Below are 26,898 nucleotides of genomic sequence, written 5' to 3'. Positions count from 1 at the left end.
AGACTCTTTGCTCCTGTCATCCACCTCTAAGAGGTCCAAAATCTCTGGTGGCAGTAGAGCAACAACAGGCAGGGACAGAAGCATGACAGAATAATGGTACCCCATAAAAGATGATGATGCCCTGCATCTCGACCAGATTTTGAAGAACATCGCACTCAGCTGCACTCAACAGAATGAGGACAAGTAGTGAAATATGTGCTGACTCAATGTGTAAATAAGGATTAACGACATTGCCCAGCTTTGATTATGGTGCAGAACAACAAACTGTTCAGCATGCATATGTGCCCAAAGCAATCCTTCCCTATGCTCCAGAGTAGTTCAATTTGGCAAAATACATCAGTTGTGTATCTTCAGAAATTGGATATACAGTATATCTGTGACCTTCTGTGCTTTGTAAATTGAATTAAATAATGGAAAATTGAGGCTGGAATAATGACAGTATTATGAAAGGATAGATTGATATTCACCATATAAAGAAGTTGTTGAGTCGCAGACAGGGACAACAATCCACAGTCTTTCTCTTGTTCCTGTCTGTGACTGAACATCTTCTTTATATGGTGAGTAGCAGTCTTTCACACATTTTAAATTTAATTAACTTACAATAGTGTTTTTCCCCTATGTGTTTTATATGTATATAGTTAAAGAAGAACTGTTTCCTTCTGTGATTTGTTGTTAGTCATATGCTAAATAAATAAAGAAATAAATTTGCAGTACAATTGTCAGGTTTGCAATAGGTGGATGATATCTTCTGCAGACCTCCAAATTCACCTGTCTTACTTTTCCTGAAGTGTTGTCAATAGCAAAAGCATTTGAAATAATTTAGGTCAATACTTAGCAGCTACTGAATCTTACAGAAGTAGCAGTACCACAATCTTTATAGTGTCAGCACTCAGCTTCACCATCCACAACTTATTTGTGATCAGTAGCATCTCCTTACCACGGTCCATTATTTATGTTCGAAAACAGCCCTTATGTTGCATTTAGAATCGTGTGCGTAACACATAATATGAAATTTAAAATGTGGCAGTATATTTCGACTTTGTGCTATTTTATGGAGGAAAGTAAAATAGATGTGGAAGAAGGGGGGAGGGGGGGGGGGGCAAAAGAGGGAGGGAGGAGAGAAAGAGAAGAAATACTTTCCTTTATTAGTCCTTCACCACTACACAACACTATATTACACAACTGGAAGTTAGGAGCAAAACTTGTTTTTCTCATTGGTTCCAGACTGAGCTGAGGTATAGCCAGGGAGCACAAGGGCTGTGTTGCCATGGCAGCTTATTCTTCCGTATCTGCAATGATTGAGAGAGGAATGGCCGTCGGGGTCTCCAGAAATCCTTTCTGGCCTCATTAAGGCTCATCTCTTTGTTGCTTTCAGAAGGTGGTGGAGTTGGGTGTTGTCTTGGTTCATCTCAAGTGTTATGATATGTAGTTTCATGTAGTCTCTTTCTTGGATTGCAGTTCGTAGTTTGATATTCTGCCTGGTTCTACTGCAGATTCTTGTCTCTTGTTTTACTGAGACTGTTTTAGCATCAAACAGACTCCTGTAATGGTACGTAACATTTTGCCTATTGGAACACTACCAGATGATGGGCTCTGAAATGTCTTTTCTACACATTCACCGGTGTCAATTGTAATTCATATTTTTCAACATTTTTGATAGAAGATACAAAAAACATTTTCAAAACAAAGGGTACTTTTAAAGATTAAAGATGACTTTTTGTTGTCAATGAGGTGTAAAATGAAGTCCACATTGTTTCACTGATAAATAAATATCATAGTTTCAGCAGTACTGCATTTTGTCAACAGAGCTAATGAACACCCAAACATTCACTTTACTTCAAACATTTTTCATTGTGGGATGGGGTTGGAGGTGGGAGTTACCTTTATACTAAGTGACTATCCCAGCACCTGATTCTAGGAGCAGGTTGTATATCTAATAGCTTCCAGAGGCACAAAAAACTGACTTTTGTTATTTCACATAATTACTGAATGAATTTAAAAATTAAAAACTCTATCATAATCTAGTCATTAAGATGTATAACCTTACGTTAAAAGTGTAAAACTTAAGCAGTGAGGCGATGTATCTGATGGTGCATAAATACTTCAACTTTATTCACCCAGTATTTGAGAATGAGAGCTTTTAGTGACTTCCAACAAATTTTACATGTAATTTCAAATCGGTACAAAACTTTTTTTATTTTTTGTTTATTTATTTTCTTTTGATGAAACTTTTAATTTATTACTTCATTTCTACCAACTCTACTCACAACACAGTTTGCAGACAACATCTGTTCATGTATCTGAATGTACCTGGAAAATTACATTGTTATAAATGACAAATAGTTAAGGAGATGTGATGTCATGAAAATTGAGATGTGTTACAAACTAGCCTTTGCTTGAAATGGAGTACAAATTACCCAGATTACAGTCGTCCAGTGTTTCATATTTAGAGCATTTCTAACAAACAAGCATAATTTCAAATATTTTCGTAATTTTTACTAGCTTAAATGCTTAATGTCAAACACGAGCATCTTTTTTAAAGTAAGAACTAATAGGGCATTGTACAAGCATCCTGTCACATGACATCTGTTCATGCATGGCCACTCTTGGCCAATCTCTCACTATGCCGTCATTAAGTTTCACGTATCTGCCAGTGATGGTTGAATGGTTATACTGCTTCGTTTGTTGCCATGCCAATCAGTGATCCCACCAACTGTGAAGTGTGCCTGGTTTTTCAGTTGTTAAATGCTAAACAGGTTTGCCCTGCTGAAATTCACCGGAGGCTTGTTGAAGTTTATGGTGCAAGTGTAATGAATGATGGAAACTGTGCAGAAATGGTGTAGGCACTTCAATGAAGGAAGGACTAATGTTGATGATGAAGAATGATATGGATGGCCTACTGTCATGAATGAAGAATTGACACAGAAAGCTGATGAGGCATTTTGCCAAGTGAGGGGCTTCACTATTTATGAGCTGCATCAGAAATTTCCACAAGTTTCAAAAACAATAGTTTATCACATTGTTAGTGACAAACTTCGCTACAAAAAATATGTACAAGCTGGGTGCTAAAAATGTTGTCAGAAGAAAGCAAAACAAAGCAAATAGCACATTTTTTGTACTTTATGGAGTGCTATCATAAGGATGGTGGTGAGTTCTTGAGTTACATTGTGACCAGTGATGAAATGTGGATTGCACACTACACTCCAGAGAATAAACATCAATCCAGTGAGTGGCATCATTCAGACTCCTCAAAAAGCTACGAAAACTCAAACAAGAACCTTCAACATGGAAAATTTGCCATGGTGTTTTGGGGCCAGAAAGGCATTCTTCTGTCAGACTTTTTGTCAAGAGGAATGACAATAAATAACATTAAAATTTAGGTGTGCTATTCAAAATTGCTGACAGGGACTGCTCTTTACCGGCATTGTTCTGTTTCACAACAATGCTCGGCCTCATGTTTCAGCAAGAACAAAGACGCAAGTGGAGAAGTTTCATTGGGAATTACTGCATTTCCTACCTTACAGCCCTGACTTAGCACCACCAGATTTCCATCTGTTTACAAAATTGAAGGAATTTTGTGGTTGAAAGCTCTTGGAAAATGATGACTGTTGAAAGAAACTGTTACTAACTGGTTTAACAATCAGGCAGCAGAGTTCTTTGATGCTGGGATCCAAAAGCTGGTGCCACAACTTGACAGATGTTTAAATATTCATGCTGAACGCGTTGAAAAGTGAAAAATGTGCATATTGTAGTTTGTGATACAATTTAAGTTCTTAAATAAAGTTTCTCGTGCTCCATTACAAATTGATTCTTTAAAAATGACCTTATCACATTAACTCATTTGTAAAGTAGTCAGATGTTTGCTATTGTTTTAAGCATGACATCCTGATGTTCATATTCTCAGGATTTTAGGTTAGCGTGGCAGTCATAATAGTCACTAGTTCAGTGTTCATATTCTCAGGATTTTAGGTTAGTGTGGCAGTCATAATAGTCACTAGTTCATGATGTGTAATGGATGAACTTCAGTTTACTGTGACACTCGTTCACTCTGCATGAAAACTGGGAAAAAAATCAATTTTTATGAAAATGACATTGAAAAAATAGAAACTAGAACATATTAAAATACAGAATCTATTAACTTACTAAAATATTGAAGTACAAAACACGATGAATTTTGAATACCTGTGAAGCACAAGTGGTAGGGTACAGCTGTCAGTCTCAACAATTTTGTGTCACAAAAGATTGAATATCTTTAGTAATGAGGGAAATGACCCATGCCCCATCATGGAGTGTATTGCACCTTTGCTCTTATATACAGGAGAGTCCTCACAATTTTTTTTTGCACTGTTGCGCATTTTCTTCTATTGTACTTCCTTCTTTGATGTTTCTATTGCGCACACTGTCGTATTTGCCTTTTTGAGCCATTTCTGTACACATTTATCTCTTATATTGTTTGATCTACTTATTGCAGACATAGTATCACCAGTTGATGTAGTTCCACACAGACCTGGAAAGTGCAAGGGTATGCGTGTCACACTGGCTGAAGGGTCTGTGCTGTTTTTATATTTCTCACTGTGTGAGTCCACACACTTCATTCTTTGCCCAAAATAACAATCAGAATTCGTGTTGTGGCATATTCTTATTACATCTCGAGGTAGTTGAAAGTTTCTTTGGCCAATTGATGCTGTTTTGTTTATACTAATGTATCTATACCCTTTTCTCTTCACTGGTCAACCTTTTACTCCAATTGTGGGGTTTCTTGCTTCTGTTAACGTTCTTTTAGCAACTTCTTAAACTGTTTCATGTGATGTGGTACTTAATTTATTATCTGTGCACAATTGCCTTGTGTTTTTCTAATTTTGCCTTTGTGTTGGCAGCTGCTATATATTAGAATATCATCTGTGTAGGCAATGCAGCCTCTGTAAGTATAAATTAATTAAATTAATCATATGATGTGTATGTGTTCTAGGCTCGTCACTTTATGCATTCAGTAACCAACAGTGTCCAGTTTTGGATGTGTTGTGTGGCCAGTATATCAGTAGTGCAGGTTCTGGCCATTATCTTCATGCTGCCTCCAATATTCTCTACAGGTCAGTATTTGCGGATATCAACAGAACGTATTTTGTTACTGAAAATTTATGTTAAAGAGAGATGTTTTCATGCTACTGTTACTTTTCTCAATTAACTCATGTTCATGGCACGAAGATGTGGGGGATTGGTATGAAACATATGATTGAGAAATTTTGCATATGGGATTATTAAGCTTTGTGGATCTGAAAGATCGCCAATTGACCAAGTTAATGAGTTTGCTGTGAAGTTAAGCAGATGAAATTTCAGACAGTATGAGACATAATACTGCTCATATGATACATACTACTATGATACATATCTGGAAGGTAAGAGATAAAAGAAATCTGAGGAATTATAGTAAAGGCAGTGGCTCATAATGTTCACTGGTGTCCAAAAGTTAAGGACAAAAGTAAATTTTGCACAGTGTGTCACTGCCAAGTAATTTAGCTCAAAGAAATTTGGACCATACAGAGAAAGAACTGCTACAGTTTAGTACAAAAGGCAACTGAAAGAAATATTCAATGTGACAAACAGAAATGACACTTTTATTTAAAGACAATAATTATGCTGTAGTCACTGCAGTTAATGATGGTACCTTGGACATTAAAAAAGGCAAGACATGGTTCTTAATAGGATGTTTGATCACCATGGATGGCAGTACTTGCTCTGAAATGTGCTCATATGCTGGTCAGTAGGTTTATGGTAAGGAGTTCTTGTGGTAGATCATTCCATTTCTGTACCAGTGCAGTTTATAACTGCTAGATGGCTGTTGGTGCAAGTGAACATGCTGCAATGCTTCTCCAACACATCCCATGTGTGCTTGATAGGATTTAAGTCAGGGAAATGGGCAAGCCACTCCATTATCCTCTTGCTCCAAAAGCTCCTCAACCCGCACTGTTCGTTGCAGTCCTGGATTGTTGACCACGAAAAAGGAAGTCAGAACCAAATGCAGCCCTGAAAAGATACACATGGGGAAGGAATACAGTGTCACAATAACAGTGATTGGTGAATGTACCGCATTCAAAGATTTGGAGGTCATTACGCCCTGACAACATTAGGTCATCTCACAGCACAATACATGATCCACCAAAGCAATCACGGTCACTCACATTCTGCAGTAGTAGCATCAGCAGCAACAACAACGACAACAACAGCTGCAACAGCAGTTCAATAAACAGTGGGACTTCCAGCAGCAGTAGCAGCACAAACAGCAGTGGGACCTCCATCAGCAACAGCAGAAATTGCTGTTACAACTGCTGCACAATCAAGAATAGTCTGTAGCTGCAGTTTCCTCGCCTCCCCCTCCACCATTCGCTTGCTTTGATGAGGCAAACGAGAGTTGGGACGACTATTTATATAATTTTATTCTTCACTGCAAGACAAGTAACCGACCCAGAACACCAGTTTATATTCTTACTGCCTTCTTGTAATAAACTCTAGGAAGTGGTGCAGAAACTAAATCCACTCTTGGACTCCAGTAGTTGAGCTTTTCTGATGTTTGTGGTTTGCTGATGGAGTACTACAGTCACCAAACTCATGTAGTTGCAACTAAGCTTGAATGTAACCAATTTTTTGAGCAGTGTAAGCAAATGTATTATTACGGCATAGAATAGTAAGGGTTGAAAATTAGAAAATTTGCTTAAAACTCATTCATCTTGCAACAAACAAGGTGCAGTCATGCCAGGGGCAGAGATAGGACGAGGAAATAAGCAGTATGTTGCAAGTGGGCAAGGCCTCGGCACTTTACAACACCCTACAGAGAGAGAGAGAGAGGATGAGCTCAGCAGAAAATAGTACAAGACAGAAAACTAACAGAAATGTGACATGCATATTTTGTAGCTCATAAGAGATGTCGAAAGAAACTGTACCTATTTCATAAGAACCAGTATCAGCAGTTACGAGCTCATTAAGCAAATATAGCAGAATAAGGACACTTAGGTTCATTACAGATTGAGCATCACAGCTCCCTTTAAATGCTTGAGCTCTCCAGCTCTCAAGGAGTTGATAATTGGGATTGACACTGTTCACAGTACTAGCACTCGATTCCATGATTATGATACTATAGCAAGTCTATGTCCTAGATACTCCAGAACAGTCTACGAACCAGCCGAAAATGTACTTGAAATGACAGTCTTTGCCTGATGAACTTCATACCGTTCACTGTCTACCATTGCTTATGGAGAAGCTGACTGTCTTCTGACAACACCACATCGTGGAGTGCTGACAGCACTGAACTTCAGCGCGGAAATCTGCAGCAGGGCCTCGTGTGATCCATGTTTCTGCTCAACATTTAAGCACCCCTGGGTGCTGAAACCTACCTGGCCACAAGGAAGGAGATCGATTGATAACACGACTTCTGAAAACACCATATCGCAGATGGGTCATCAAGGTCAACATAGAATTCGGAGCAGAATGAGCATGCTCCAGCAGCTAGTTCAAGACCATTCGTGCTGGACCATAGGCATGCTAGCAGTATGCTTTGGCACAAGGTCACTCATTCTTTGCCTGGGCCTGCAGACAATGAGCTGACTGAGCAGCAGTCAGCGGAAATCCAACACACAGCTGAATGAGGCATCGGCTACAAGTCTGGTGTGGAACAAGATGATTGTAAACATGGTTAATAAATAACTGAACTTTGACAATGTTTTACTAGCAGCAGAGATGCTTCACAGGCACCTAACTGCTATCCTGACTTCATGCAGAGATGTCTCCGCTCGGCCTCTGTAGTAGCAACATGGACTACTATTTTGCACAGCTTAGCGTGCAGGTGTGATTTTTCCTGTAAACATTGTATGTGGACTCATTAATCTGTGATCTCTTTCCCCTTAAATAAAAAGTTGTGCAAAGGCGTTAGCCTCATCTAACCTTTTTTGCAGATATGCTTAAACTTGACAAAGCTCACAAAGTAACTGCATCAGTGTGAACATTGTTAATGGTATTGGTCACTGTTGTGCTCTACAATCAACTGATAACTTCCTGTTGATGTCATCATCCAATTCACAAAGCACCTGTTCATTTGGTTCTTCACCAACATAGGATTCAGTAGTTACGGAAGTAGTTAGTGATCCACCACCTTAATTGTTGGTAAGATATGCAAATATGGAAGCACTTTGTTTGCCTTCAGTGTGCCTCAAAGCAAGTGGAGGCTCATACAACAGTTTCCTTCCCAGCATTGTCAAAGGGTCCCATAAAAGTTCATGCCATTAAATTGTGTCCAGATCGTCGCCTGTGAGGTCAAAGACATCACTTCCCTCTCTATGACGTCAAGTGTTCTGACTGCCCAAAATCGCAGCATCTGCAGTTGTCTTCCTGGGCCAGTGTGAGACAACAACAATAGCCATCAGCATTATGCACGCTATCTTGTTGACGTCCATAGCAGCTACAGATGGGATGCAGAGACTTCTTTTGCAGCTGGAAATTAATGGAGCCATGGTGGATTTCCAGTTGGACACAGGCATGGCTCTTTGTCTGATTAATGTAGACACATACGGGCACATTGGCTTCCCACAGCTGCATTACCCTCAGCACAGGGTGGTGACATACAGTGGCCAGTCATTCCCATCGCAGGGTCAGATCATCACCCAAGTGTAAAAAAGTAGCCCGGCAACTGACCCTGTTAGTAGTCAACTCCTTGGTGCCAACTAACATTCGTGGCTTCGACACTTTTGTGCTTTTTGATTTCCAAATTCAAGCCCAAGTGAAACTTGTTTCATCTACAATAGCGTTCACAGAACTTGATATATTATGTGCGCAATCGGTTTCAAGCCCATATATTCTTAAAGTAGTCAGCAATACCTACTTTTTGCGGAGCACATGTAGCGTCTTTTGCTATGCGCAATCAATTTAAAACAGAACTAGATAGACTGAAAACTATGGAAGCGATATCTCCAGTATCATCTAGCCTGTCATTAATGCCCATTGGCAGTTAAGAAGCTGAATCGATTACTTAGAACTGTCGTTATTTTAAGTCTACCATTAATGCTTAGGCAAATGTCAATCTGTATCCAATTCTAAGGCTGAGGAATAGTTGGCAAAATTGGTGGGGAGCATTATTTTTCAAAGATAGATCTCACTGACACCTACTCTCAGTTGCGTATAGATGATCAGACGAAAACATTTTTAGTGATTAATAAACAGTTTGACACGTATTGTCATAACAGGCTGCCATTTGGGGTCTTGGAATCTCAATGTAGACAAGTGTAATGTGCTGCGAATACATAGAAAGATAGTTCCCTTATCATTTAGCTACAAAATAGCAGGTCAGCAACTGGAAGCAGTTAATTCCATAAATTATCTGGGAGTACGCATTAGGAGTGATTTAAAATGGAATGATCATATAAAGTTGATCGTCGGTAAAGCAGATGCCAGACTGAGATTCATTGGAAGAATCCTAAGGAAATGTAATCTGAAAACAAAGGAAGTCGGTTACAGTACAGTTGTTCGCCCACTGCTTGAATACTGCTCAACAGTGTGGTATCTGTACCATTAGGGTTGATAGAAGAGATAGAGAAGATCCAACGGAGAGCAGCACGCTTCGTTACAGGATCATTTAGTAATCGCGAAAACATTACGGAGATGATAGATAAACTCCAGTGGAAGACTCTGCAGGAGAGACGCTCAGTAGCTCGGTACGGGCTCTTGTTAAAGTTTCGAGAACATACCTTCACCGAAGAGTCAAGCAGTATATTGCTCCCTCCCACATATATCTCCCGAAGAGACCATGAGAATAAAATCAGAGAAATTAGAGCCCACACAGAAGCATACCGACAATCCTTCTTTCCACGAACAATACGAGACTGGAATAGAAGGGAGAAGCGATAGAGGTACTCAGGGTACCCTCCGCCACACACCGTCAGGTGGCTTGCGGTTTATGGATGTAGATGTAGATGTAGATGTAGATGTTAGTGCTCCTGTTATGTAGCACTCCTGTGATATTTCAGAGGTAACTTAGAACAACTCATTGAAGGTATCTTCAACTATTTTTACTGTTTAGATGACTTGCTAACTACCAAGGCCACATGGGAGCAACAACTGTGTGACCTACAAATGTTGTTTCAGTGTCCATTCAGGTCAAGTCTGTGCTGTGAAGACATACTGGGAGCCCTTGTCCAAAGAAGTCATGGCTGGGACTTTTCACACAGGAACAAATGGTGACTGTGTACTGGTATCAGGAACGGATACTGCTGGAGGATTGGTTCCCTCCCAGTACGACCATCAACAGCGGTTGGAATTGCAGTTCACTGCACCATCTCTGCTGCCACAGAAAGTGAGGCCACATTGTTTGTCTCCAACATGACAATGCTAGGCCATATGCCAGTCAGCAGATCATTGCCATTGTGGATGAACTTGGGCTTACAGTGCTGCCACATCCTCCATATTCACTGGATCTGGCTCCTGGTGACTACTGTATTTACTCGAATCTAAGCTGCACTTTTTGTCCGATTTTTGTAATCCAAAAAACCGCCTGCAGCTTAGAATCGAGTGGAAAGTAAGCGGAAGTTCTGAAAAATGTTGGTAGGTGCCGCCACAACTAACTTCTGTTGTCGAATATATGTAGCACTACACAGGCATGCTTTGCAGGCACGAAGATAAATACTGGCGCCAAAACCTCTGCGTCAGTAAATAAAATTAAAAAAAAAAAGGAAGACGAGCTTTTTTTCTCCACCCCGAGTTTCGACTACTGCATTTTCATACATTACCCGACGAAGTAAATACAAATTCCGTATTGTTCATCTTCGAATGTAGCAGCATTTCAATGTTCTACAAAAATCCGACTGGCAAGACTGTTTCGGATGTTTGTCAATATGGCCAACTCTATGTTCCGAATTTTTTCCTACCTGTGAGAAGTGATGGTTGCTAATAGGAACTTTTATGAATTGTGAATCACATGCAATATTCTCTTTGCCATAAGAATAATACGAATATAAACATTTTGCCCTGTATTCTTTCGTGTTTGCTGCTATCTCATTTAAATCCTGTATGCCTAATAAACTACGAAACTAGAGTGAGCAACAGCAAACGTGGAAGAATATACATATCATGTCATGTTTATATTCTTATTATTCTTATGCCTAATAATGATACAGTCAGAAATGAAGCACGGCAATTGACTAGATTTTTAAATCTAAGATGACATTAATTTCTGTGCAGAATGTAATGTACTAAAGAGGCATCTGCAATGATTTTCAAACGGAGAAAAATTTTCGCTAAACTCTCGGTCAGAACATCTATCATACGCAGTCTATTGTTTGGTTCTTGTTGATCATTATCAAAGAAAGCAGCAGTGTAAGTAACAACAAATAGCAGTCTCTTGCCATTGTTTCGTTAATAAGACAATTCCTCTCTTTTTTTTTTCTAATTATAAGCAGCGGTAGCGTGCAAAAAAGCAAGCCACGCCGCAAGTGGCAACAGGCCGTAAACACTCATTATCAGAATGCGACAAACAATGCATGACACAATACAGTAATGCATTTTCAGCTTAAGAGTGACGTAAACACCTATAATAAAAAGAACGGCACTTACTAGATCAAAGAAAAATAAGCAATCAATGCAAACCAGACAAAGCACGTGAAAAAGGTAACTGCTAAGCTTACGACTCGAACCAAACTACTGTAGCTATATTGTCATTCATTCGACCTAAATTGTGTCTCATATTACAATGGACCAACAACTTTGTTTCGATTTGGAGTTGCGGCCTAAAAGTTTTCTCTCCCCTTGAATTGTGAGTCCCAAATTTCAGGTGCGGCTTAGATTCAGGAAATGTTTTTTCCTTGATTTCGAGCCCCATTTCTCAAGTGCGGCTTAGATTGGAGTGCAGCTTAGATTCGAGTAAATACGGTATGCACTATTCAAAGCAATGAAGAGGTCATGCAGGGTAACAAGTTCACTACCAATGACAAACTTTATGCAGTTGTCCATCAGAGGTGCCCCAAAGAATGGTTTGCTATGCAAATACAAAAGCTGCCAGAACAGTGGTGAAAGTGCATAGTCATAGGTGGGGAATACCTGTGATATAATCTGTATTCTTTTGTTCAGTAAATGGTTCCTGTGAACACAAAAAATTGTAATGCCAATCAGTGCTATTTTTTATTTACTGCTGATAAGATTTCATGAGTGAACATGAAATTCCTAGCAATTCTTCATAAATATCTTCAGTTCCTTCATCTCCACTGTTTGTTGCTGGTATGTAAACTTGCATTATGCATACAACTACTGCAGAAGCTTTTAGCTTTAACATCAGAAGTCAATCATTAACATGGTAGCTATTAATCACAGTGTTCTTCCTTTTTTTTTTCTTATAACAAATGTCATGCCACTTGATCATGGTTTTTCTTTGCCAGTAAAAATAACTTTGTATCTTTTGATAAGTTGCATTTTTGTTTAGTTTCTGATGCATCTAGCACATGTAGTTCAGCATGATTATGATTTCTTTCAGTCCTTGTAGTTTCCCAGCTTAATGTTCTTTTATTCCATGTTGCAATTTACAAATTTGTGTTAGTTGTGCTTTTGCAAAGATTTTGCTATATAATGACCTGAGTAGTGTTACTGTGATTCCTTTTTCTGCCGGCTTCTAGGATGTGATTCCCGTGATCAGTGGTCTGATTTATGTACTTTTTTCTGTCCAGTCTGGCTTCAGAGCGTAAGATATCCTTAAGAATCTTTAATGTGGTAGTTTCTCCTTGACTTCTGCAGTAATCTGTCATTGATTTTCAGTGAGATTCATTCACTCACCTTTAGTGTCAATTTCTCGACTCCAGGGCACATGGTGGTCATGAGGAAAGGGTCAGTTTATACAAGCAGTTATTTGGTCCATGTAAGTTGACCTTCTACAGTGTTCACTGTGTCACTATGATGAGGATTTAAGTTTGGTGTTATTCATAGGAATAGGATCTAGTGGCATATCTACACTGAAGTGCCAAAGAAACTGGTATAGGTATGTTTACTCAAATACAGAGATATGTAAACAGGAAGAATACAGCACTGCAGTTGGCAACACCTATATAAGACAAATGTCTGGAGTGGTTGTTGGATCGATCACTCCAGCTACAATGGCAGGTTATCAAGATTTAAGTGAGTTTGAACATGCTGGTATAGTCGGCGCACAAGCGATGGGACACAGCATCTCTGAGGCAGTAATAAAGTGGGGATTTTCTCATATGACCATCTCACAAGTGTGCCAGGAATATCAGGAATCCGGTAAAACATAAAATCTTTGACATTGTTGTGGCCGGACAAAGATCCTGCAAGAACAGGACCAATGATGACTGAAGAGAATCATTCAGCACAACAGAAGTGCAACCCTTCCACAAATTGCTGCAGATTTCAATGGTGGGCCATCAACAAGTGTCAGTGTGTGAACCATTCAACGAAACATCATTGATGTGGGCTTTTGAAGCTGAAGACCCACTCATGTACTCTTGATAACTGCATGACACAAAGCTGTACACCTCACCTGGGCCCATCAACACTGACATTGGACTGTTGATGACGGGAAACATGTTGCCTGGTCAGATGATTCTCATTTCAAATTGTATCAAATTGATGGATGTGTACAGGTATGGAGACGACCTCATGAATCCATGGATCCCGCATGTCAGCAGGGACTGTTCCAGCTGGTGGAGGCTCTGCAGTGGTGTCAGGCATGTGCAGTTGGAGTGATATGGGATCTCTGATACGTCTAGATATGACTCTGACAAGTGACGCATACGTAAGCATCCTATCTGATAACCTGCAGCCATTCATGTCCATTATGCATTCCAATGGATTGGGCAATTCCAGCAGGACAATGCAACACTCTACCCATCTAGAATTGCTACAGAGTAGCTCCAGGAGCACTCTTCTGAGTTTAACTCTTCCACTGGCCACCAAACTCCCCAGACACGAACATTATTGAGCATATCTGGGATGCCTTGCAACGCGCTGTTCAGAAGATTCTCCACCCCCTCATACTCTTATAGATTTATGGACAGCCTTACAGGATCCATGGAGTGAGTTCCCTCTGGCACTACTTCAGACATTAGTGAGTCCATGCCGTGTCGTGTTGCGGCACTTCTGCATGCTCATGTGGGCACTACACGATATTAGGCAGGTGTACCAGTTTCTTTGACTCTTCAGTGTTGACTCTACATCTACATCCATATTCCACAAGCCACCACACAGTGTGTGGCAGAGGGTATCCTGCACCACTAATAGTCATTCCTGTCCTGTTCCACTCACAAGTAGAGCAAGGGAAAAACGCTGTCTAAATGTCTCTGTATGAGCCCTAATTTCTTGTATCTTATTTTCGTTGCCCTCACACAGAATGACCATCTTCAAATGCTGGTTCTCTAAATTTTCTTAGAAGTGTTCCTTGAAAAGAACATTGCCACCCCTCCAGTGATTCCCTTTTGTGTTCTTGAAGCATCTCTGTAGTACTTGCGTGTTGCTCGAACCTACCGGTAACAAACCTAGCAGACCACCTCAGAATTGCTTGAATGTCTTCCTTTAATCTGACCTGGTGCTGACCCCAGACACTTAGCAGGGCTTAGGAACAGGTTGCACTAGTGTCGTATGTGCAGTCTCGTTTGCCAATTTCCCACACTTTCCCAAAATTCTCCTAATAAGCTGAAGTCAACCATTGGCCTTCCCCACCACAATCCTCTGATGCTTGTTCCATTTTATTTGGCTTTGCAACATTACATCCAGATATTTAAATCATGTGACTGGGTCAAGCATGGCACTACTGATGCTGTATCCAAGAGGTTTGTTTTTCCTACTCATCTACATTAACTTACATTTTCATACATTTAGAGTTAGCTTGTCACACCAACTAGAAATGTTGTCTAAGTCTCTTGTGTACTTCTACAGTGACATAGTTTTGCCAACTTCCCATATCCCATACACCTCAGCATCACCAGTAAACAACTGCAGATTGCTACCAATCCTGTCTGTCAAACCATTTATGTATATAGAAAATATCATTTCTATCACACTTCCACGAGGCACTCCTGTAAGATACTCTTCTCTCTGTGGAACACTCGCCAGTGAGGACAGTATACTGGAGTCTATTATTTAAAAAGTCTCCAAGCCACTCATATATCTTGAAACCTATTCTATATACTCGTACCTTTGTTAACAGTCTGCAGAAGGACACCATGTCAAATGCATTTTGGAAATCTATAAATACCAAATTTGCCTGGTGCCCTTCATCCTTGGTTCGCAGCTCTTCATCAGTGGTTTGCAGTATATCATGTGAGAAAATTGAAAGCTGAGTTTCACATGAATGATGCTTTCTAAAACTGTACTAGTTTGTGGACATAAGCCTTTTGGTCGGTGGGAAATTTATTATATTCGAACTCAGAATACGTTCAAGAATTCTGAATTAAACTGTTGTTCAGGATATTGGTCTGTAATTTTGGCGGTCCGTTCTTTTACCTTTCTTGTATATAGGAGTCATAAGCGCTTTTTTCCAGTTGAGAGATTCATGATAAATGCAACATTTCCTATTTCCTCTGTTGATGATGATGATGATGATGTTTGGTTTGTGGTGCGCTGAACTACGCGGTCATCAACACCCATACAAAGTCCCAAACTTTACACAATCCAGTCTAGCCACTTTCACAAATGATGATGAAATGATGAGGAAAATATAGACTCTCAGTCCCCGGGCAGAGAAAATTCCCAACCCAGCTGAGAATCGAGACCGGGACCCCGTCATCCATTCCCTCTGTTCCTTATGTAACTTAAAATAGAAATTTTTAGAATAAGATGCCTCTTCCAAGATATTTTCAGGCTTGTGTTTCCATTTTTTTTTTATATGTAAAGTTATGGTGACATTACAGGAGTATATCTGAACTGATATCTTTTCATTTTGATCTGCAGGGCATATAATGTGGCTGGTGTGCATTATAGTTCCTCTTCTGTCACTATCCCTTGTTGGAAAACCGACTGATCCTCAGGTGATGCACAGAGCCACTGGGAAAAATGAATGTGTTTTCAATACCCAGGTAAAGAATGACAAATACTTATGAAATTCCTGTTTTTGGATAGGTTTTCCATCAAATCACTATATTGAAAATTAATAAATTCTCATTATATTGTTGTATTTGCAAATTTAGCTAGCAATATTATTGTCTTTTCTTGTGTTAAATTTCATTTTGTAAATGATATACGCAAAGAGATTATGGCACGCCAAGGCAAAGTAGAGGCTTCCTCTAAATGTTCCTAAGTACTTGCTCGTGTGGTCTTCATTTCCATTCTTCTTATTTATAATGTCACTTACATCCTTTTGCTTGTGCCACATCTTCATTTTTAACATTAAATTTAGTAATTTATTGTAGAAAAGATTTATGTGTTATAAAATGGATAGCAGTGAAAACTGAAATAAGAAACAACTGTGGAAAACTGAACAAATTGAAGAAATAAGAAACCAGTTGCCTAAAAATATAGGATAATCAGTGGAACCATACTAACACATTAACTGAAACATACCCTGACAGTGCAGGCAAAGAAACTTAAGAAAATAAAGCAAGAAAAACCAACAAAAAATGCTTATCAAGATGTAAAACAAATAACAAACCAAGTAGACAACATACACTGCCTGGTCAAAAAAAGTGAAGTATCCAGAATACTTGGTTGGGTGTCAGTGTATTCCATGAGATGTTCTCAAAGGTATCTATAAAATTTATAACAAATTGTTTCGTGTGGTTATGTCAAGAGCACATTACATGCCAACGAGAAATTGAAAAGGTTTTGATGGACAAAGATAAGTTAATAAAAGGACTGCAAAATGAACTTGACAGCTTAAAAAAAAGAAATACAATGCTTTGAGTGAAAAATGTGCGAATTTAGAGAAGAAACTGCCTTGTAAAGATTGTTGTCGTTTGAGCAAATCAAATGTAAACTGTGACAAATGGCACCAACCTAGAAATAGTGTCTCACTAAATGTTGTGCAAAACAAAACTAAAAGTGTGAACATATCAAGCATCATGAATAAATTTGCTGCTTTTGGGACCAAAGAAAAAATGCAGTGAAATGAAAAATGATAAAAGAGTTTTTACCTCCACTAGAAGTGAACAGTAGAATGAAAACACAACAAATAAACAGTACAATTACTGATCATACAAATATCTCTATGAAAAATGACCCAAACAGACATACAAAAAGTGTAAATAAAAATGAGCTATGCACTGAGGGGGGGGGGGGCAGAAATTGATATATATGGAGCCAACTACACAACAGTTATACATTGACAATGACAAGTATGATTAAACCAGGTGCCGATTTCAAAGAAGTGACGAGAAATATTGTAACAGATTACTATGTAAGATGTTCAATAATGTCAAATTAATAGATGTCAGCTCACTTGATAGAGCCTATTTCACCAGACATACTTAACTTGAATAGTACAGGAAAGTGCATGTTAGGAAAGTCAGTAAGTGAAGCAATTGAAAGTAAATCCAAAAGACAGTCAGTAAAATGGGCTGTTATGAACCATATATAGAACCTGCTACTGAACCAACAGCAGCAACCACTTCAGCAGATTGCAACAGAGCCGCAGATATAGCCACATCAGCAGCTAAGAGGAAAGATAGTGCTGACACTAGTTCATCTGCCAGAAACAGAGATATGAGCAACTGAAATGAAGATTTTTTATGAACTGTCATGCCCCAGCCAGTGACACAAAAATTGTAAATACAGAAGCATTACATTCTTCACCCCCTACAACAAATGTGCAGACAACCAACCTCTCCTCAACCAACTTGATGAGCCAGATTCTCTCTCTGTACTCACGCAGGATAAATAACAATCAAAATAGTGTTCAGAGATGTAGTCCAGATGCAACAGAAACTGGAAAAAAAGGTAAAATAAAAAATTTAGAAACAGATATAAACGTTTCTGCTGTAAGAATTCTACGTGAAAATTTTGAGTACACATCAAGTAAATTAAAGGAGGTAAAACTACTATCAGGGTGGTTTGAATAGTTCTCAGAACGGAATGGAAAAACAGTACATCCATCATTGAATTTTGTTTTATTTTTCAATGTAGTCTCCTTGTAGATTAATGCACTTGGTCCAACGATGTTCCAGTGCCTTGGTCCCATCTTGAAAATGAGTTTCCTCCAGGCCTGCAAAATAGTTATCAACTCTGCCTATCAATTCTTCATTTGAAGTGAATCTTTGTCCACCAAGAAAAATTTTCAGTTTTGGGAAGAGATGGAAGTCTGATGGAGCCATATCAGTTGAATAAGGCAGGTGTGGCAACAATTCATACCTTAGTTCATGTAATTTTACCATGGCGACAGCACATGTGTGCAGGCACGCATTTTCGTGATGGACGATGACTTTCTTCCTTGCTAAACCTGGCCTTTTTTCACTTATCTTTTGTTGCAATTTTAGTATAGTATTCTCCAGTAATTGTTTGCCCAGTGGGGAGATAATCCACAAACGGAATCCCCTTCACATCCCAGAACACTGAAGCCATGGCCTTCCCACTGAAGGAATTGTCTTTGCTTTCTTTGGTGGTGGAGAATCAGCATGTTTCCACTACTTTGACTGTTGTTTTCTCTCTGGGGTATAGTAGTGCACCCGAGTTTTATCTGTGGTCAAAACTGGCATAAAAATCATGTTTGTTTCTCCTGAAATGGGCCAAACATTGTTCCAATATGCTCATTCTCTCACATTTTTGATCCAGCGTCAAGAGTCATGGCACCCATCTTGCAGATATTTTTTTCATTTCTAATTCTTCAGTTAAAATCTGACATACCCTTTCAGATGACATCTGGCAAGCATAAGCAATTTCACACTCATTTAGTCGGCAATCCTCCATGACCATTTTGTGCACTTTTGCAATTATTTCCAGAGTAGTGACATGTCTTGGCCGACTACTGCATGGATCATCATCTGATCTTTCCTGGCGAAAATTAAATAGAGTCCCCCATTGTGTTCTGGAAAACAGCATGAATGTCCTTTGCTTTCATACCTTTCATTCACTGCTCAAATCTTGATTTTTTTTCCACCTTCGCAAATCATTAAATGGGAACAACAACAAAGCCACATCACTGCCACAGCTCTCTTCCAAGAACACTGACATGGCACGTGTTTACAGACAACAGTCCAATGAATATCATGTGAACAACTTGTTGCGATAGTGCTGACCTCTCATGGCGATTCTGAGAACTTTTCAAACCACCCTCATTGTAGCAGCAGAACTACCACATACATTTACCATGGCAGAACTTGGGTTAAAAGAAAATGAAATTAGTGTTTACAACATAAAATACTATGGAAAAGTGAGTTACTTCTGCAGCTGTAAACATGAAGGTAGAGGAGTTTAGTATATGCACACAGTGAAATGAGGAATTCTGTTCATGGACAGTGGACAACTGTTCAGATATACTATTTGAATAGACAGCACTACAGACAACATTCAAAGGGGAAAAGTGTTTGATATTAGGGATATACAGATTACCAAACAGTCAGGTAAATGGTTTTCTAAAACAGCTAGCAGTTCTGTTAGATGAGGCTGTTACACAGTTCACATACATAATAACAGCAGGTGATCTAAATATTAACACATTGAAAGAAAGCTGTTGTACTAGGAATTTCAGTGATCTAATCAACACTTATGATGTAAATCTGGCAGTAAATAGTCCCACAAGGTACAGTAAAAATACAGAGACATAAATAGATCATGTAGTTACCAATAAATCACAGTACAGGTCATAAACACAGCCACTGTTGACCACTGTGAGGTATTAATAGAGGTATCAGATTAGAGAACAAAATCAGAAAATGTCTTTAAAGAGTTGCACAACAAATAACTTACGGAGGCTACAAAGATTAATGCAATCTACAGACTGGAATGATTTGGACCAAACAGCAAATGTAAATAAGGGCTGGGAATCATTTTCTAAAACATTATCCTGTTATGTAGATCTTGCATGCCCATCAGTATATATGGATATAAGTGGTAAGTGCAATAAAAATTGTATCATAGCAAGTGTAAAAACGAAGAGGGAAGAGCTAAAAACTATGTATGAACAATCCCAGATAAATCCAATGCAAGCAAATTGTGATGCCTGTACGGACAAGAAGAGATCATATAAGAAATTGATAAAAGAAACCAAATCTGATTATTTCGTAAACAAAATTACAGCTTCTAATAATATCACAAACACCCTGCGGCCGTACAGGAAGAAAGAGAGGGAAAGTGTAGACATGAAAAACAGTGGGAAAATAACTAAAAAGAAAAATGAGAAGGAAGTCAGGGACCCTAAAGTAGTCAGTAGTATTTTAAATCAACATTATGTTGATGTTGTGGAGAGTTAGTTACTTTCATGTTCCATGGATCATTTTGCATGATATATTGTCATGATGTGGAGTGAGTCATTTTACATTGATATTGCAAATTAATTTGCACAACTATTTGTGCTCTGAACATCACCATATAATTTTTTCCCCCTGAAATGAAAACAAGATATACAGATTGAGTTAGCAATTCCTACCCACCATCTTTTACACATTACAAATATAGAAATTCTTCTGTGGGATAGAAGGAGTAATCGAGGAGAAACTTTTTCAATTTATTTTCAAATTTTACCTTGCTGTCTGTTAGACATTTTATATCACTGGGAAAGTGGTCAAAATTTTTTGTTGCAGTGTTGTGCACCCCTCTTTTTGTGCTAAAGACAACCTTAATATTGAGTAATGAATGCCATTTTTCTTCTAATATTGTAATTATGTACCTCATTGTTCCTTTTGAACTCTAGTGGATTATTTACAGTAAACTTCGTAAGTGAATAAATGTACTATGAAGCAGTAGTCAGAATGCCCAACTCCTTAAACAGATGTGTACAAGACGATCGCGGGTGAGCACCACATATTATTCTTACAGCACATTTTTGGGCAGTGAAAACCTTCTTTCTTAAAGATGAGAAATTAATAAAGCAAAACTCTCCTGACACAAAATGTATACAAAGTGCTCCTTGTGTGACAATGAACCTGTAAATGAACCTGAATTAGTAAAAGCAATACACCAATTAAAAACAAAAAATACTGGGGGGCTGGATGGTATATCTACTAGACTAATTAAATGCTGCAAAGCCTCAGACTTTTCTCATTAACTTAGACATGGAAGAAGGAATATTCCTGACATGTTTAAAAAAGAGTTGTGATCCCAAATGAGGCAGCAAGGAAGATCCAAGAAATTACCAAACAATTCATAGTACACCAGTAGGTGGAAATGCTGTCATGTATGCAGATGTCGCTTCATTCGTTTTAAGTTTCTTTCAACAGATGGCATACAAAAGCAAGCTTCTCTAAATATGGAAAGAGGAAACAATTATTTCATAGGAATTTCTTTTTATAAACTAAATAAAATCACATATATGCAGATACATGCAAACAAAACACCTAACTTGAACAGTATTACTGTCAAGCTAGGAGACTTGGCTGTAAAAGACACAGAAACATATAAATTTCTGGGCATGACAGTGGATGGGAACTTGACATGAGAGAAGCATGTAAACAATATTTGTGACAAAGTGAGTTCAAGTATATTTCTAATGAGAAAAATGTCAAGGACAGTAAACACACATACACTGTGAATGATGTACTATGGGCTAGTTCATTCACAAATTTCATATGGTATCCTGGTATACAGAAATTCTGCAAATGTGAACACACAAAGAGTACTAAAGCTACAGAAGAAGGCTGTAAGTTGCATAACAAAACTATGTTCTGTAGAAATAAATTCGAGGAACTAAGCATATTAACAGTAGTGAAACAATTATTTGTATGAAAAGTAATCATGCTGCATTGTTACACAGATATCCATAACTATAACATAAGAAATAAAAATGATTATCATATTGTAAGAAATAGGCTCTAATTAACTGACAAAGAAACTAAAAACAGGATGCGTTGTATACAACAGTTTGCCAAACTATATAAAGATAATAGATAATAGCTCTGCTTTCAGAAATAAACTAAAATATCACTTGAGTAAAACTTATCCATTCAGTGTTCAAAAATACCTTGAAACTAAAAACTGATGCAAGGCTTCATTTGTGACTGTGTAAATATGTAAAAAACTTTCAGAAAGCATAAAGTGACTTTAATCTTTGGCATATTGATGTTTTTCACATGCTTGTATTTTAGAGGCTATTTTACTGATGTATGCATGTAGTTATGTATTTTTGAAATTTGTAATTTTTCAAACTTCATGTGAACTTGAACTTGTCAAATACCATATGTTTAGTGTTGTTTCATGTTTAGTGTTGTTACTTGGCCTGATAGAATATAAGGGGTGTGAACACTACAAGACATTGAGTGATCAACATGAAGGCTGTGTAGATGCAGCATATTCATGAGAGTCAGCATTGCCAGTACCAGGCAGAGTTATAATGGCGCCTACAGTGGGTCGTATCTGGCCTGCTGGTTGAACTGTGCAATATCTAGATGTGTGGGGCATACAGATGTGATATTGGCCCAACATTGGCTGCCTGGGAACATGAGACATGGCTTACTCACTGTAAAGACTCTGGTCAACCAGATCTGACAACCACAAGGGAGAATCACCATATTGTACACAAAGTGCACTGTAACCCGTTTCGCATATGTACCAACCATCTGAGAACAACTACCATATTTACTCAAATCTAAGCCGCACTTTTTTCTGGTTTTTGTAATCCAAAAAACCGCCTATGGCTTAGAATCGAGTGCAAAGCAAGAGGAAGTTCTTAAAAATGTCGGTGGATGCCACCACAACTTAGTTCTGCCGTCGAATATATGTAGCGCTACACAGGCATGCTTTGTAGGCACAAAGATAAATACTGGCACCAAAAACTCTGCGTCAGTAAATAAATTAAAAAAAAAAAAAAAAGCTGGAAGACAAGCTTTTTTTCTCCGCGCCGAGTTTCGACCACTGCATTTTCATACATTATCCAACGAAGTAAATACAAATTCCGTATTGTTCATTTTCGAATGTAGCAGCATTTCAATGTACTACGAACACCCGACTGGCAAGAATGTTTAGGATGTTTGTCAATATGGCCAACTCTACGTTCTGAATTTTTTCCTATCTGTGAGAAGAGATGGTTGCTAATAGGAACTCTTATAAATTGTGAATCACATGCAGTATTCTCGTCACCATAAGAATAATATGAATATAAACATTTTGCCATGTATTGTTTCATGTTTGCTACTATGTCATTTAAATCCTGACTGCGTAATAAACCACAAAACTAGAGTGAGACAACAGCAAACTCGGAAGAATATACATGTCATGTCATGTTTATATTCGTATTATTCTTATGCTAAACAGTGTTGCAGTCAGAAATGAAGCGAGGCAATTGACTAGATTTTTAAATGTAAGATGACTCTAATTTCTGTGGAGAATGTAATGTACTAAAGAGGCGCCTGCAAAGATTTTCAAACGGAGAAAAATTTTCGCTAAATTCTCGTTCAGAACATCTTCTATCATACACAGTCTATTTTTGGTTCTTGTTGATCATTATCAAAGAAAGCAGCAGTGTAAGTAACAACAAGTAGCAGTCTCTTGCCATTGTTTCGATTCCTCTCTCTCTCTCTCTCTTTTTTTTTTATTTTAAATTTTTTTTTTTTTTTTTTTTTTTTTTTTTTTTTTTTTTTTTTTTTTTTTTTTTTTTTTTTTTCGGCGGTAGCACGCTCAAAAGCAAGCCATGCCGCGATCGGCGACAGGCCGTAAATACGCAGTATCAGAGTACGACAAACAATGTATGACACAGTACAGTAATGCATTTTCAGCGTAGAGTGACGTAAACACCTATAACAAAGAAAACTGTGCTTATCAGATCAAAGAAAAATAAGCAATCAATTCAAACCAGACGAAGCACGTGAAAAAGGAAGGGTACCCGTATAAATACGGACGGAGCGCCTGGCGCATAGCAATGGTTACCTGGTAAAGCTTAGTTGCTAAGCTTACGACTCGAACCAAACTACTGTAGCTGTATCGTCATTCATTCGACCTAAATTGTCTCATATTACAGTGGACCAACTTTGTTTCGATTTGGAGATGCTGCCTAAAACTTTTCTCTCCCCTTGAATTTCGAGTCTCAAATTTCAGGTGCGGCTTAGATTCGGGAAATTTTTTTTCCTTGATTTCGAGTCTCATTTTTCAGGTGCGGCTTAGATTCGAGTGCAGCTTAGACTCGAGTAAATATGGTATTGGACACTCGGCAATATTGTGTGTCATACCACACCATTGGGCAGAGACTAGCAGCAGCTGGATTAGGAAATTAATGTCCCATGTCTACACTGCCACTAGCGCCACAACGTGAGCAACTGTATCTGGAGTGCTGCTGTGACTGGGAGCACAGACTGCTTATGATTGGAGTCACATTGTGCTCAGGATGAGTCACAGTTCTGCACTACCATTGTCAGTGAGTATTGCAATGACCTAGGGAGAGGTCCCATTTATCAACAGTTTCGCAGAGGCAGGGTAGTGTTATTCTTGACATCACAGTGGGGGGAGCCTTTGGGTAGGTCTTCAGGTCACGGCCAGTAGTGACTGAGGGAATCCTGCCAGCACAATGGTACATTGCAGATGTCTTGGATCCTCATGTGTACCTCTTGTGACACTATTTTGGCGCTATTTTAAAAGACATTGCTTGTCCACACATAGCACATGGCTCTATAAACTTCCTGTGTGATTCTTAGCTATTCCCAGTGCCAGTGTCCAGGATCAGTTACAACAGTTGTGGAGAGGATACTATGAATGGAGAGGATACTATGAATGGCTTTATAACAACCTTTCCAACCGAATCTGCATCTGCATCCAGGCCACTGCTAAGTGGGCTTATACTGCCAAGTTCTTCATAAATTTGACACAATTTTGTAAACACTGAATAACATCACATATCCTTTTAACTAGTGGAACTTTATTTCATTTTCTTCTCCCCTTCTGGTTGCTTCACTTTTTCTGTATTAATAAAAAATGTTAGATATATCTAGCTTACAAAAGCAAATAATTTGGTACCAAAATACAGTCAAAAATCTTGATCGGGGCAGTCAAATACTAGCTATCAAGTATCTGTTCATTCTGCTGTGAGAAGTGCAATGTAATGCACACAGGAATTGACTAGAATGATGTTGACACAGGGTATAAGGAACACATAAGATAAATAAACAGAACCTTTGTGTATAGCCGCATATGTTAGTACTCCACTTTTGGGATTCAGAGGGACATATCAGCATGGGATTGAATCCACCCGATGGATTACTGACAAGGGCCGGTGTGTCAACCACCCCAGATGTGGTTTTTAAGTAGTTTTCAGTGTCTGACAAGCTGAATAACTGGGTGATACTCACATCCTCCCTCAGTTACACTGTTCGTACATATTTAGAAAAGTTTGCACACTTTCACATAGAATACACAGATAGTCAGGTGTGCGCAAATACTATTGGGGGTGGTGGGGGGTGACAGGAAAGGGCATCAGGTCTACCTCTAGTGCTAACGTTGCTAAATACAAAAATTAACAAGTCAACCATGTGGAGATATGAAAAAAGGACAGGGGAATAAAAAAGATGAAGATAAGAAAAATGCATAAGAGAATGAAAGTACAATTCAGACTTCACACTGCCTTACTTAACAGAACCAAAGAGTAAGAACAGAAAGTAAAGATATGAAAATAATTAAAATAAGTAACAGGAGTATTTACCAACAGCATCAATTGCAACAGTTACAGTATAATGTTTGTACATCACACTTAGTTTATTTTTTTACTTATATCTGTCTTAAAGTAAGTGACAATTATTTTTGACTGTGCTTGATACACTGTAATTCCCCTACTTGTTTTTTTCCTTGCAAGACATAGTTTCACATGTAACTCTCACCATTAGATACTGCTGAAAGTTGTGGCTTTTCCAGGATCTTGATGAAGGAGGCGAATACTGTCCACAAAGGTGCTGTGCTAGCACTAGCATCTGTGAAATTGCTTCATATGACTGCTGTGAATGAGTCGTTGGTAAAGTGGCAAGGTTGTTTCCTGTTGCAAGAAATGTCTTGTAAATCTTGCCAGCTTCTCCTATTTCTGATGTTATTTACAGAGAACCACCCGATTACGCACTGCAGAGTGACAGGTTGTTTCCCTGTCTTGAGCTAAATTGTTGAAAACGTTGTATGTGTCAAATGGCCAAAAGGTGTGTTTATAATGAATGTAAGAGGCATTATCATCTGCTAATAATGAGACAGAGCCAGTGTGAATTGCCTCAAGCAGACATAACAGTGAACATCAAATGAATTCAGGAATCATAGCAGGTCACTATATGTCTATATACCAAAGTGTAACAGACGCACTCAGGAAATTTGAGTGAGAATGTTTGGAAGGAATGTGGTGATGTTTGTATGAAACTTAGTCATATGAGTTTATCGAACCAGTTGCAATGAAGACTGTATAACAGTTCTGGTACCTCCATAATATACTGTGGGTTGTATAGGGATCATGAGAGAGAAATTAGAGCATATACTGAGGCAGACGGGCAGTCATTTTCCTTCACTTAGTATGCAGTTATACATCTGTTTGCTGGATGTACAGGGGAGTAAAACTTTCAGGGATGATGGGAAAGGGCAAAATCATCACTTTGAGATAAGGAAACCTAGTCCAGAAACAAAAGAGTCAAAGCTAACAAGTGAAAACGAGAAAATTTCAAAATTAATTTTGGTCTGCTGTGATGGTAAAAATTGTAGTTCACAGTTTTTAATTTTTAGCACAACCTACAAATGATGTTATGCCCATAACAGTTGAGTGTTTCCAAAGGAAAATTTCCTTAAAAGAAGCTTTAAAATTATGGAACAGAATTGCTGCCCAGT

The 26,898-nt window shown here is 38.5% G+C and overlaps 1 protein-coding gene across 4 annotated transcripts in view; it reads left to right on the top strand.

The window, feature by feature from the left end:
* LOC126162537 (transmembrane protein 94) overlaps positions 1-26,898 on the top strand; it is a 501,552-nt gene that overhangs the window by 425,379 nt on the left and 49,275 nt on the right. For all 4 annotated transcript variants that reach the window (XM_049919114.1, XM_049919113.1, XM_049919112.1 and 1 more), the window contains 2 exons: positions 4,970-5,090; positions 15,931-16,055. In XM_049919114.1, the coding sequence (XP_049775071.1) occupies positions 4,970-5,090; positions 15,931-16,055 (246 nt within the window). The remainder of the gene's footprint in view (positions 1-4,969; positions 5,091-15,930; positions 16,056-26,898) is intronic.

Source organism: Schistocerca cancellata, chromosome 2 (assembly GCF_023864275.1).
Source record: "Schistocerca cancellata isolate TAMUIC-IGC-003103 chromosome 2, iqSchCanc2.1, whole genome shotgun sequence".
Classification (NCBI taxonomy): domain Eukaryota; kingdom Metazoa; phylum Arthropoda; class Insecta; order Orthoptera; family Acrididae; genus Schistocerca; species Schistocerca cancellata.
The sequence above is the reverse complement of the archived record's forward strand: the minus strand, read 5'-3'. Positions and strand labels throughout refer to the sequence as shown.